This window comes from Pristiophorus japonicus, chromosome 1 (genome assembly GCF_044704955.1).
Source record: "Pristiophorus japonicus isolate sPriJap1 chromosome 1, sPriJap1.hap1, whole genome shotgun sequence".
Taxonomy (NCBI): Eukaryota; Metazoa; Chordata; class Chondrichthyes; family Pristiophoridae; genus Pristiophorus; species Pristiophorus japonicus.
Genome location: NC_091977.1, coordinates 224,914,101 through 224,927,557, shown reverse-complemented (window position 1 = coordinate 224,927,557; position 13,457 = coordinate 224,914,101). Strand labels below are relative to the sequence as shown.

The window sequence follows — 13,457 nt, the reverse complement described above, 5'->3', positions numbered from 1 at the left end:
TTGGTCTGCCATTTCTTTGTTCCGTTATGACTTCCCCGGATTCTGACTGCAGGGGACCTACGTTTGCCTTTACTAACCTTTTTCTCTTTACATATCTATAGAAGCTTTTGCAGTCCATTGTAATGTTCCTTGCACGATTCCTCTCGTACTTTATTTTCCCTGCCCTAATCAAACCCTTCGTCCTCCTCTGCTGAGTTCTAAATTTCTCCCAGTCCCCGGGCTCGCTGCTATTTCTGGCCAATTTGTATGCCACTTCCTTGGCTTTAATACTATCCCTGGTTTCCCTTGAGCCACCTTCCCTTTTTTATTTTTACGCCAGACAGGGATGTACAATTGTTGTAGTTCATCCATGCGGTCTCTAAATGTCTGGGCAAAACAAGGGCATACAATGTGGCCAAGACTAATGGGAGGCCAGAGAATTGGGAAACTTCTAAAAGACAGCAAAGAATGACTAAAAAAATAAAGAAGGTAGATTATGAAACTAGCACGAAATATAAAAACAGATAGTAAGAGTTTCTGTGGGTACATAAAAAGGAAAAAAGAGTGGCTGAAGTAAATGTTGATCCCCTAGAGGATGAGACTGGAGAATTGATTAATGGGGAACAGGGAAATGGCAGACTTTGAACAAATATTTTGTATCGATCTTCAGAGTAGAAGACACTAAAAACATTCCACTAGGGCATAATCAAGGGGCTATAGGGAGGGAGGGACAATCACTATCACTAAAGAAGTAGGACTCAGTAAAATAATGGGACGAAAGGCGGAGAAGTCCACTGAGCCTGATGGCTTGAATCCTAGGGTCTGCAGAGATAGTGACTGCCTTGGTTGTAATCTACCAAAATTCCCTGGATTCTGGGGAGGTCTCGGCGGATTGGAAAACTGCAAATGTAACGCCCCGATTTAAAAGAGGCAGACAGAAAGCAGGTAACTATAGACCGGTTAGCCTAACATCTGTCGTTGGGAAAATACTGGAGTCCATTATTAAGGAAGCAGTAGACGACATTTGGAAAAGCATAATTCAAACAGAGTCAGCATGATTTTATGAACAGGAAATCATGTTTGACAAATTTTCTGGAGTTCTTTGAGGATGTAATGAGCAGGGTGGAGAAGGGGGAACCAGTGGATGTAGTGTATTTGGATTTCCAGAAGGCAGTTGATAAGATGCCACATAAAAGGTTACTGCACAAGATAAAAGTTCACGGGGTTGTGGGTAATATATTAGCATGGATTGATGATTGGCCAAGTAACAGAAAACAAAAAGTTGGGATAAATGGGTCATTTTCCAGTTGGCAAACAGTAACTAGTAGGGTGCCGCAGGGATCGGTGCAGGGGCCTCAACTATTTACAATTTATATTAATGACTTGGATGAAGGGGCCGAGTGTAATGTAGCCAAGTTGCTGATGATACAAAGATGGATGGGAAAGCAAATTGTGAGGACGACACAAAATCTGCAAAGGGATATAGACAGGTTAAGTGAGTGGGTAAACACTTGGCAGATGGAGTATAATGTGGGAAAAGGTGGTTATCCACTTTGGCAGAAATAATAGAAAAGCAAATTATAATTTAAATGGAGAATAATTGCAAAGTGCTGCAGTACAGAGAGACCTGGGGGTCCTTGTACATGAAACACAAAAAGTTAGTATGCAGGTACAGCAAGTAATCAGGAAGGCAAATGGAATATTGGCCTTCATTGCAAGGGGGAATAGAGTATAAAAGCAGAGAAGTCCTGCTACAACTGGACAGGGTATTGGTGAGGCCACACCTGGGGTACTGCATGCAGTTTTGGTCTCTGTATTTAAGGAAGGATATACTTGCATTGGAGGCTGTTCAGAAAAGGTTCACTAGGTTAATTCCGGAGATGAGGGAGTTGACTTATGAAGGTAGATTGAGTAGATTGGGACTATAATCATTGGAGTTCAGATGAATGAGAGGTGATCTTATTGAAACATACAAGATAATGAGAGGGCTCGACAAGTTGGATGCAAAGAGGATATTTCCACTCATAGGGGAAATTAAAACTCGGGGACATAGTCTCAGAATAAGGGGCCGCATACTTAAAACTGAGATGAGGAGGAATTTCTTCTCTCAAAGGGTTGTAAATCTATGGAATTCTCTGACCCAGAGAACTGTGAAGGCTGGGTCATTGAATATATTTAAGGTGGAGACAGACAAATTTTTTTGAGTGATAAGGGTTATGGGGAGCGGGCAGGGAAGTGGAACCGAGTCCATGACCAGATCAGCCATGATCTTTTAACTGGCGGAGCAGGCTCGGTGGGGGGTCAAATGTCCTACTCCTGCTCCTATTTCTTGTATTCTATAGGTGTCAACCGTTTAATTGTGTGTTCTGATACAGAGTATCATCGTAAAATAGCATTGTTCGGTCATCCTTATTTACTATTTGTTTTTGTCTGAAAAGTTTTGGAAAGTTATTCTTGGCATATGGTAGAAATCGATATTTCTCACTCCAGTGCAGTACTGAGGGAGCGCTGTACTTTCGGAGTTGCCGTCTTTCGGATGATACTTTAAACCGAGGCCCTGTCTGCCCCCTCAGGTGGACGTAAAAGATCCCCTGGCACTATTCCAAGAGCAGCGAGAAAGTTCTTCCCGGTGTCCCAGGCCAATATTTATCCCTCAATCAACATAACAAAAACAGATTATGTGGTCATTATCACATTGCGGTTTGTGGGAGCTTGCTGTGCAAATTGGCTCCCACTTTTCCTACATTACAAAAGTGACTATACTTCAAAAATTACTTCATTGGCTGCAAAACGCTTTGGGATGTCCACAGGTCATGAAAGACGCTATATAAATGCAAGTCTTTCTTGTAGTATTTACGTTCCAAGGCAAATAGGATCCAAGGAAATTCCGGAGGCCAAGAATAAAAATGTTCTGACCAGTGTGAATTGCAACCTACAGGTATATGTCAGAGTTATGTTAAATTTAGGAGGGTACTGGTGCTTTCTGCTTTAATTTGGTAAAAACATGCTTTACTTTGTCTGTAGTTTCTTACCAAATTAGAGAGCCTCAACATACTTTGGATATCGGGTGTCTCTGTACAACACAAGTTTATCAAAGGTTGTTTATGCATGCGAGGTCGTTGCAAGTTGCACTCTATGTTCCTTCCTCAATGCCAAGACAGACCATCAGTATCACATAGTAAGGTTACTCCCTGAAGGTGCTGGGAGTTTCACAAGCACAGGTCTGCACAGGCTTAAGACGGCAATAACTGGTGCATGTGACAAGTTCCAAGTAGGACGAATTACTGGACACTTGGCCTTCACAGAGTGCACCCTGGTAAGTTGGTCTACATGAGGTTCAGCTGGTTATGTTGAATCTTCTGCATCAACTAGGCTGGGAAATGGATATTTTGGAGCAGTGATAGAACTGCATAAAGCAGAATAATGATGGGACAGCAGCATTGGGAGCGATCCACTGAAATATCTTCCAGCAGTGAACGACGCTTTGAAGCTGGGAACTGGAGCGAATCGAATTGCACCTCATGAATGCAAGCAATAAGTCCAGGGCACATTCAATAAAATCCAATTATGAACTCTACAGATTTTTTAAAAATCAGAGACAATATCGAGAGGAAAACATACCTCAGCTAGTAGGAACAGCATTAATGTGCATGCATGGCAACTGAAAATACCAAACGTTGTTACTGAGGGTGGGTAGGGCTTTTACAGAAGTAGCAGCCCTCTGGGATGAGTTTCAACAGGTCCGGTATTCCCAGGATTTACCAGTCAAATGACTTACCTTGCACTTGTGAAGAATCCATTTATCATAGAATACTTACTTGTCTCCTGTAAATAACAGCAGGTTAATTCAGATATTTCTACGGTAACTGTGTCGCATTTTGGGCAGTAGTATGGAGATGCTTAGAGATCACTTCTCAAGAAAACAATTATCCCCAGGCAGCCACACATTATGCACATTTTTACTGAAATGTGTTATTTTCCTCATTCTTTGTCCCTCTTCTCTGTTCTCCCAAATGCATTTACCCCTTGCTCAGTACAGTTTTACAGACACCAGTCACCCCAAGGTACCTCGTCCAAGTGGCCAGTATTCATGCACGCGTCTCGACAGGGACTATTCGACCAAGTTGGGCATCACTCCTGTCCTCATTGCGCACTTTTAGTTTGGGGGAGGGGTCACCGGATAACAATCAACAAGCGGGAACCCTGGCCATCCACGGGTGCCGAGGCAAATTGTTGCACCACTATTTACCATCCTGGCTGAGGTCAGTTAACTGCCCAGATCAGGGATTGAACCTGGGCCCTCCCTCATCTGCATGACTCAGGTACGCCACTGAATTGAAACCAGAGAGAGCTATTTCTCGTGCCTGAACATAAATCCCAGATACGGATAGTAAAAATGAATACTGTCTTTTTTTTTTAAAAAGAAACCATTTATTAACTTTCCAAAAACTGTTAGTTTAGAAACATCTTGCATTTGTAAATAACACCCAAAATGGTATTGCAATGCAGAAGAACAAACCCAAAATTTTAAGATTTTATTTACAAAGCTTTTGACTTACATAAAGATCGATGCTATAACCTCTGTAACAGGCAGCCATTTACAAACATGACCATCCAAATCACCTCATTCATTCTCGTTGCTATGGAAATAGTCTTAGCAGGAAACCTAAGAAACCTCAACATCATAAAAAGCACTGGACCAAATTCTACCCAGTTTCACTACTCCATGTGGGTTTTGGAATATGGATTAACTGCATTTATAAATACAAGGAATGTCAAGACAGTGGCAACTGCTGGCTCGGTGACATTCAGTGCTCTTTCCCACAGTGCTGTGCAGGTACCCAACAGTCGCCAATCTGGGGTAGGGGGTCGGGGAAAGGGGGAGCTGCGGGGAGGTGGGGGGGGGGGGTGGGCAGTACAGCCCATCCAGTACTAAATAGTCTTTTAGGTCACTTGGATTCTTAATCATCATCTTCCTCCCCTTCGTCATCCGTGTCTCGTTTTCTCTTCTGGCCTTTAGCGCTTTCCTCTTCATCTGTAAAATGACAGCAAATGGTTTCAGCGATGAGATATCAAATGTATCGCTCAAAGGTCATGACATAACAACTATCATTTAATCTTTCCTGCCTTCCACTTCATCACAGACCTTCCCTTTTGTTCTTTTCCCTCCTCCCCACTTCTGAACTTGCTTAAAACCTGCTATAGCTCCATGTTGGCCGTGAATCTGTGGTCAGAGGCGTATCTCCTGAGTACACCTCCAACCTGCAAAACACTTACGAATTTACCTCCTGGCTTCAAAGCCAGGAGACTTTAGATCCTGGGTCTGCAGGCTTACGCCTGCACAAAGGCCTACAAATCCCAGGGACACAAGACGATTCGGAAACATGCCTGGGATCACACAAGTCAGGTCCTCCAATGAGAAATGAGGATTCCATTGCAGTCATTTCTGAACGGGATCGCTTAATGATATGCAATGGAATCCCCAAATAATTAAATAATTTAGATAACTAATAAATATAAATAAATAAACATTTTGATTTACAAATTTAATTAAAAGTCCCTTAATTACACCAAATACAATCATTTATTGAAAAATAATTTTAAACATTTTAAATCCGGGCCAATATTGCATAAATGAATTTTAAGTGTGCATAATTTTTCATTTTTAAATTAAGCTTTCTATTAACCCTTACTCTGGTGTATGCTTTTAGCAGCTGCAAGAGTTTCATGGGCAATTGCTGGGCAGTACACCAATGACAGTGATTTTCCAGTCGGTTCGATAGAATCGTCAAGGTGTACCTTGACAGATCACAAGTTCTGGGCTTTATTGCATGTGGAAACCCGGAACTTGCGGGGCCCACACAGGATTAAGGTGGATTAGAATGGTGTACGCTGAGCAAATTTTGTTTTTATTTCAGCATTCTGCTTTTGCCATAATAATCCTGCTTCATTGCTCGATATATTAATCCTTCTAAAATGTGGCTACAACTAACAATTCATTATTGCTAAACCTTCATAAATTTATAAGTTTATAAGTTAGGCCTTCGCTGGCGCAGTATGTCCAATTCTGAGCACCGCACTTTAAGAAGGATGTCAAGGCTTCGGGGTGCAAAGATTTATTCGAATGGTACCAGGGTTGAGGGACTTTGGTTATGCAGAGAGACTAGAGAAACTGGGGTTGTTCTCCTTAGAGCAGAGAAGGTAAACAGATTAAATAGAGGTGTGCAAAATTATGAAGTGTTTTGATACAGTAAATAAGGAGAAACTGTTTCCAGTGGCAGGTGGGTGGGTAACCAGAGATCATAGATTTAAGGTAATTGGCAAAAGAACCAGAGGCAGCATGAGAATTGTTTTTTTTATTTTACTCATCGCGCTGTTGTGATCTGGAACGCACTGCCTGAAAGGTGGTGGAAGTAGATTTAATAGTAACTTTCAAAAGGGAATTAGATCAATATTCAAAGGGGGTAATTTTCCAGGGCAATGGGAAAAGAGCAGGGGAGTGAGATCAATTGAATAGCTCGTTCAAAGAGCCATCACAGGACGCGATAGGCCAAATGGCTTCCTTCTGTGCTGTATCATTCCATATAAGCGAGAAACAGAGGCAATACAATACCTTCATCTTCATCCTCCTCGTCATCATCTTCCTCTTCATCAATCTCACCGTCTTGTCCATAAACCTCCTGCAAAACAGAGAACATTATTTTAAAAACATAACATAAGATAAGAATTAGGAGCAGGAGTAGGCCATTTGGCCCCTTGAGCCTGCTCCGCCATTCAACAAGATCATGGCTGATCTTCTACCACAACTCCAACTTTCTGCACTATCCCCATATTCCTTAATTCTCTTTGTTCCCAAAAATGTATCGACCTCTGTCTTGAATATACTCAATGACTGAGCATCCACAGCCCTCTAGGGTAGAGAATTTCCAAAGATTCACAATCCTTTGAGTGAAGAAATTTCTCATCTCAGTCCTAAATGGCCGACCCCTTATTCTGAGATTGTGACCCAGTGTTCTAGATTCCCCAGCCAGGGCAAACATCATCTCAGCATTAACCTAGTCAAGCCCCTTCAGAATTTTATATGTTTCAATCAGATCATCTCTCATTCTTCTAAACTCTAGGGAATATAAAGCCCTAGTCTACTCAATCTCTCCTCATAGGGCAATCCCCTCATTCCAGGAACCGGTCTGGTGAATTTGTTGCACTCCCTCGAAGGCAAGTATGTCTTTCCTTAGGTAAGGAAACCAGAACTGTACACAGTACTTCAGGTGTGGCCTCATCAATGACATGTATAATTGTAGTATGACTTCTTTACTCTATACGCTAATCTCTTTGTAACAAAAGCTAACATATCATTTGTTTTCCTAATTGCTTGCTGTATCTGCATATTAACTTTGTGATTCATATACAAGGACACCCAGATCCCTCTGAATGCAAACATTTGCCAGTCTCTCGCCGTTCAAAAAATATTCTGCTTTTTTGTTTTTCCTACCAAAGTGGATAACTTCACAATTTCCCCACATTGCATTCCATTTGCCATGTTCTAGCCCACTCAGAAAATCTGTCTATATCTCCCTGTAGCCTATTGCATCCTCTTCACAGCTTACTTTCCCACCAAACTTTGTATCATCAGCAAACTTGGATACGTTACACTCAGTCCCTTCATCTAAGTCATTAATATAGATTGTAAATAGCTGAGGCCCAAGCACTGATCCTTGCGATACCCCGCTAGTTACAGCCTGCCAACCCCAAAAAGTCCCGTTTATTCCTACTCTCAGTTTTCTGTCCATTAACCAATCCATGCTAACGTATTACCCCCAATCCCATGAGTCATAATTTTGTGCAATAACTTCTTGTATGGAACCTTATCGAATGTTTTTTGAAAATCCAAATACATTACATCCACTGGTTCCCCCTTAACCATCCTAGTAGTTACATCTTCAAAAAACTCTAACAGATTTATCAAACACAATTTCCCTTTCATAAAACCATGTTGACTCTGTCTAATCATATTACGATTTTCTAAGTGCTCTGTACCACATCCCTACTACTAGATTCTAGCATTTTGCCTACTATTGAGGTCAGGATAACTGGCCTATAGTTCCCCATTTTTTCTCTTCCTCCTTTCTTAAATAGCGGGGTAATGGTTGCTACGTTCCAATCCTTGGGGACTGTTCTAGAATCTAGGCAATTCTGGAAGATCAATACCAATCCATCCACTATCTTTGCAGCTACCTCTTTTAAAACCCTAGGATGCAGGCAGTCAGGTCCAGGGGATTTGTCGCCACTTAGTCCCATTAACTTCTCCAGTACTATGTCTTTACTTATACTGATTTCTTCAAGTTCCTCATTCTCTCTAGATTCTTGGTTCTCCATTATTTCTGGAAAGATTTTTTGTGTCTTCTACCGTGAAGACAGATACAAAATATTTATTTAATATCTCTGCCATTTCATTATTGCCCATTATAATTTCTCCTATCTCTGCCTCTAATGGGACCACATTTACTTACACTAATCGCTTTAAAAAAAAACATACCTATAGTAACGTTTACAATCTGTTTTTATGTCGCTTGCTAATTCACTCATTCTCTATTTCTCTTTCCTTATCAATTTCTTGGTCCTCCTTTGCTGAATTCTAAAATCCTCAATCCTTAGGCTTACTGCTCTTTTTGTCAACATGATAATCCTCTTCCTTTGATCTAATACTATATTAACTTCTCGTTAGCCACGTTGGACCACTTTTCCTGTGGGGTTCTCGTGCCTTAAAGGAACGTATATTTGTTGTACATTATGCATTAATTCTTTAAATGCTAGCCATTGCTTGTCTAGCATCATACATTTTTATGTAGTTTCCCAATCTACCTTAGCCAACTCGCCCCTCATACGTACGTAGTTTGCTTTGTTTAGATTTAAGACCCTAGTTTCGGACTTAACTAAATCACTTTCAAACTCAACATAAAATTCTATCATATTATTGTCACTCTTCCCTAAAGGCCCCTTTACTACAAAGTTATTAATGAACTCTTTCTCACTATATCGAAAATAGCCTGTTCCTAGTAGAAGATACGGATCTAGAAAACGATCTTGTATACATTCCATGAACTCATCCTCGACACGATTACTGCAAATTTGGTTTGTCCAGTTTATATGTAGATTAAAGTCCCCCATGATTACTGTATTACCATTGTTACATGCGCCTCTAATTTCCTGATTTATACTTGGTCCTACATTACAACTACTGTTTGGGGGGCCTATAAACAACTCCCACCAATGTTTTCTGCCCCTTGCTGTTTCTTAGCTCCACCCAAACTGATTCTACTTCTTGATTTTCCGAGCTAAGATCCTTTCTCTCTACTGTCTTTGTCCCATCCTTTATCAGGGCTATCCCTCCTCCTTTTCCATTTTGCCTATCTCTTCTAAAAGTTAAGAATCCTGGAATATTTAGTTCCCAACCGTGATCGCTTTGCAACCATGTCTCCGTAATGGCTATTCGATCAAATTTATTCATTTCGATCTGCACTATTTATTCATCTATTTTGCTGCGAATGTTTCATGCATTTAGATATAGTGCCTTTAGCTTTGACTATTTTCTATTTTTCCCTGATGTCACCGTAGTCACTGAAGACCCATTACCTTTGTCACTCTTTCTGTCTCTTCCTTACACACTTATTTTTATCCAAAACTCTGCTCTGCTCTCGAGCCTTGACATTTCTCTTGCTGCTTTTTCTTGTATCCTCCCACCGACCCCCCCCCCCCCCCTCCCCTCCTTCATTAATCTAAAGTCCGGTCTACTGCCCTAGTTATTCAATTCACCAGGATACTGGTTCCAGCCCGATATAAGTGGTGCCCGTCCCAATGGAACAGCTCCCTCTTTTCCTTGGTACTGGTGCCAGTGCTTCACACAAAGCAAAACCCCTGCCTCCCACACCACTATTTGAGCCACGCATTTAACCTTCTAATCTGCTTATCCCTATGCCAACTGGTATGTGGCTCAGGTAACAATCCAGAGGTTCTGCTTTTTAATTTGGAACCCAACTCCTCAAACAAACCTCATTCTTAGTTCTACCTATGTCGTTGGCTCCTACATGGATCACGACAACTAGATCCACCTTTTCCCACTCCAAGTTCTCTGGAGATGATGTCTTTAACCCTGGCACCGGGCAGACAACACAACCTTCAGAACGCCCGGTCGTGGCTGCAGAGAACTGTATCAATCTCTCTGACTATACTAGCCCCTACCACAACTACTTTCACTCCCCCCACTTGAATGGCCTCCTGCACCATGGTGCCATGGTCAGCCTGCGCATCCATTCTGCAGGCTTTTTCCTCATCCACACAGGCAGCGAAAACCTCATACCTGTTAAGGACAAATGCCGAGGCTCCTCCAGCCCTGCACCCGAGGTTCCTTGACCTGCCCGAGTTGCAGTCACACCCTCCTGTCCCTGACTACTAACCAGACCTGTACCATTACCTAACCTAAGGGTGTGACTGGCTCCTGGATCAAAGTGTCCAGGTAACTCTCCCCCTTCCCGATGCCCCGCAATGTCTGCCCCTCAGACTCCAAGTTCCTCAAGATGCAAGCAGTTACTGCAAACTTGGTTGTCTACGATCACAATGCTCTTCACAAACTCCCACATGCTGCCGTTGCCGTGCACCACCTGCATGGCCATCCCTATATGACCTTGTTTTATTTTATTAAATGTAATTACATTTGTATTTAAGTAACTCAGTTAAGTTTAATTTCTTGACGACTTACTTGAGCTAGATTAAGTTGTTATGGGTAATGAAATTAAATATCTACCTGTAACACAAAGCACTACTAAGTAGTGCAGGCAAAAAGCAGTAACTCCTTCTCCCTCGTCTCAGAATTTCCATTCTTTCCAAATTTGCAAATAAAACATTGTTTAGGTGCACTCCGTTTAATTCCGCTCTCAAGTGTTTAGTTACAAAGTAATTGAGTTGGCCATACTGAAGAGTGATGTAAACTCCGTAGGGGCTTTAGGGATCACGGGTTCATCCCCAAGTAATTATTTCCTGCCTCTTTCGATCCCCACAGCACTATTTCAAAGAAGAGCAAGGGAGTTCTCCCCGGTGTGCTGGCCCAATAATTATCCCTCAGCCAACATCACTAAAAGCAGATTATCTGGTCAGCACCACATTGCTTTGGTGGGAGTTTGTTGCAAATTGACAGCTGCATTTCCTATATTGCAACAGTGACTACACTCAAAAAGTACTTCAGTGGCTGCAAAGCACTTTGGGACCTCCTGAGGTCATGAAAGGCACTATATAAATGCAATTCTTTCTTTCTTTAGGCCCATAAAAGCTCTGGAAGCAGCAATTAGCACCAATTGTTAATACAGATCTTTTTTTATTTATTTATTCCTGGGATATGGGCGTCGCTGGCAAGGCCAGCATTTATTGTCCATCCCTAATTGCCCTCGAGAAGGTGAGCCGCCTTCTTGAACTGCTGCAGTCTGTGTGGTGAAGGTATTCCCACAGTGCTATTAGGGAGGGAATTCCAGGATTTTGACCCAGTGATGAAGGAACGACGATATATTTCTAAGTCCGGATGGTGTGTAACTTGGAGGGGAACTTGCAGGTGATGATATTCCCATGCGCCTGCTGCCCTTGTCCTTGCAGGTGGTAGAGGTCGTGGGTTTGGGAGGTGTTGCCCAAGAAGCCTTGGCAAGTTTCTGCAGTACATCTTGTAGATGGTGCACATTGCAATCTTCCTCGCTGCAATGCTTCATCTTACCTTTAACAAGCTCCCCGCTGGAGTGGAGTTAATCTGCAGGAAAATTGTTCAACCTCTGTCGCCTCCAGTCCAGATCCAAGGTTGTTCCAACCTCGGTCATTGAATTACAATATGCAGACAACACTTGTGTTTGTGCACACTCGGAGTCCGAACTCTAAACTATCGTTGACATCTTCACTGAAGCATATGAGTGTCTGGGCCTTATATTAAACATCAGCAAGACAAAAATTCTCTGCCAACCTGCCCCCGCCACAGAGTACAGCTCCACGAGTATCAAGATCCACGACAAAACCTTGGACAATGTGGACCACTTCCCATACCTTGGGATCCTACTGTCAGCAAGGGCAGACATCGACGACGAAGTCCAACACCGCCTTCAGTATGCCTGTGCAGCCTTTGACCACCTGAGAAAAAGTGTGTTCAAAGACCAAGATCTCAAACCCAGCACCCAGCTCGTGGTCCACAGAGCAGTAGTGATACCCACCCTCCTTTATGCTTCAGAGACATGGACTATGCACAGTAGGCACCTCAAAGCACTGGTGAAGTACCACCAATGCTGCCTCTGCAAAATATTGCAAATTCATTGGCATGATAGGCGCACCAACGTCAGCGTTCTCTCTCAGGCCAACATCCCAAGCATCGAGGCATTGTCCACGCTCGATCAGGTCCGATGGACAGGCCACATTGTCAGCATGCCCGATACTAGACTCCTGAAATAAGCGCTCTACTCTGAGCTATGCCACGGCAGGCGAGCCCCAGGAGGGCAGATAAAACGCTTCAAGGACACCTTCAAAGCCTCCTTGAAAAAATGTAACATCCCCATCATCTCTTGGGAATCCTTGGCCCATAACCGTTCAAAGTGGAGGAGAAGCATCCGAGAAGGCACCGAATACTTTGAGTCTCTTTGTCGGGAGCACGCGGAAGCCAAGTACAAACAGCGAAGGAGCGTACAACAAATCAAGCACCCCACCCACCCACCCCTCCAACCACCATCTCCCCCACCTGTGACAGAGACTGTAGATCCCGCATTGGTCTCATCAGTCACCTTAGAACTCATAATAGTGTGGAAGCAAGTCATCCTCAACTCCAGGGGAGTCCTAAGAAGAAAGAGAGACACTGCAGCCACGGTGCAGCCACTTTGGAGGGAGTGGATGTTGAAGGTGGTGGATGGGGTGCCAAACAAGCGGGCTGCTTTGTCCTGGATGGTGTCGAGCTTCTTGAGTGTTGTTGGAGCTGCACTCATCCAGGCAAGTGGAGAGTATTCCATCACATCCCTGACTTGTGTCTTGTAGATGGTGGAAAGTCTCAGGGGAGTCAGGAGGTGAGACACTCACCACAGAATATGCAGCTTCTGACCTGCTCTTATCGCCACAGTATTTCTGTTCATATTCAGACTGAGGTACAATGCAAAATGAGAAATAGGTGCAAAACGGTGATGTGTCAAACTAAATGAGTCCCGCACTGTCCAGGTAGCTCCTTAACTACTTGAATTTGACCAGGGGCACTTGCGAATGAAATAAATGATCTCACAGACCAAAAAAAATGTGCACAATAATCTATTGGGTCATCTTGGATCCAATTTCACTCCCAATATGATCAATAATCTTTACTGGCAGTGTTGATTATGTTAAATAAGATGATGTTGCTCAAGAACTACTTACATTAAATTGGTGTAGAAACTGGTTCTACATCTTCAGGTCAGCTTAGTGATGGAGTAGCCCCA

At 42.8% G+C, this 13,457-nt stretch overlaps 1 protein-coding gene across 2 annotated transcripts in view; it reads right to left on the bottom strand.

Annotated features, from left to right (window-relative positions):
• Positions 1-4,387: 4,387 nt before the first annotated feature.
• The window catches only part of anp32b (acidic (leucine-rich) nuclear phosphoprotein 32 family, member B), a 59,148-nt gene continuing 50,078 nt past the window's right edge, over positions 4,388-13,457 (bottom strand). For both annotated transcript variants that reach the window (XM_070886953.1, XM_070886944.1), the window contains exons 6-7: positions 6,593-6,659; positions 4,388-5,014 (exon numbers count right to left, since the gene is read on the bottom strand). In XM_070886953.1, coding sequence (XP_070743054.1) covers positions 4,941-5,014; positions 6,593-6,659 — 141 coding nt within the window. In that variant the 3' untranslated portion in view covers positions 4,388-4,940. The remainder of the gene's footprint in view (positions 5,015-6,592; positions 6,660-13,457) is intronic.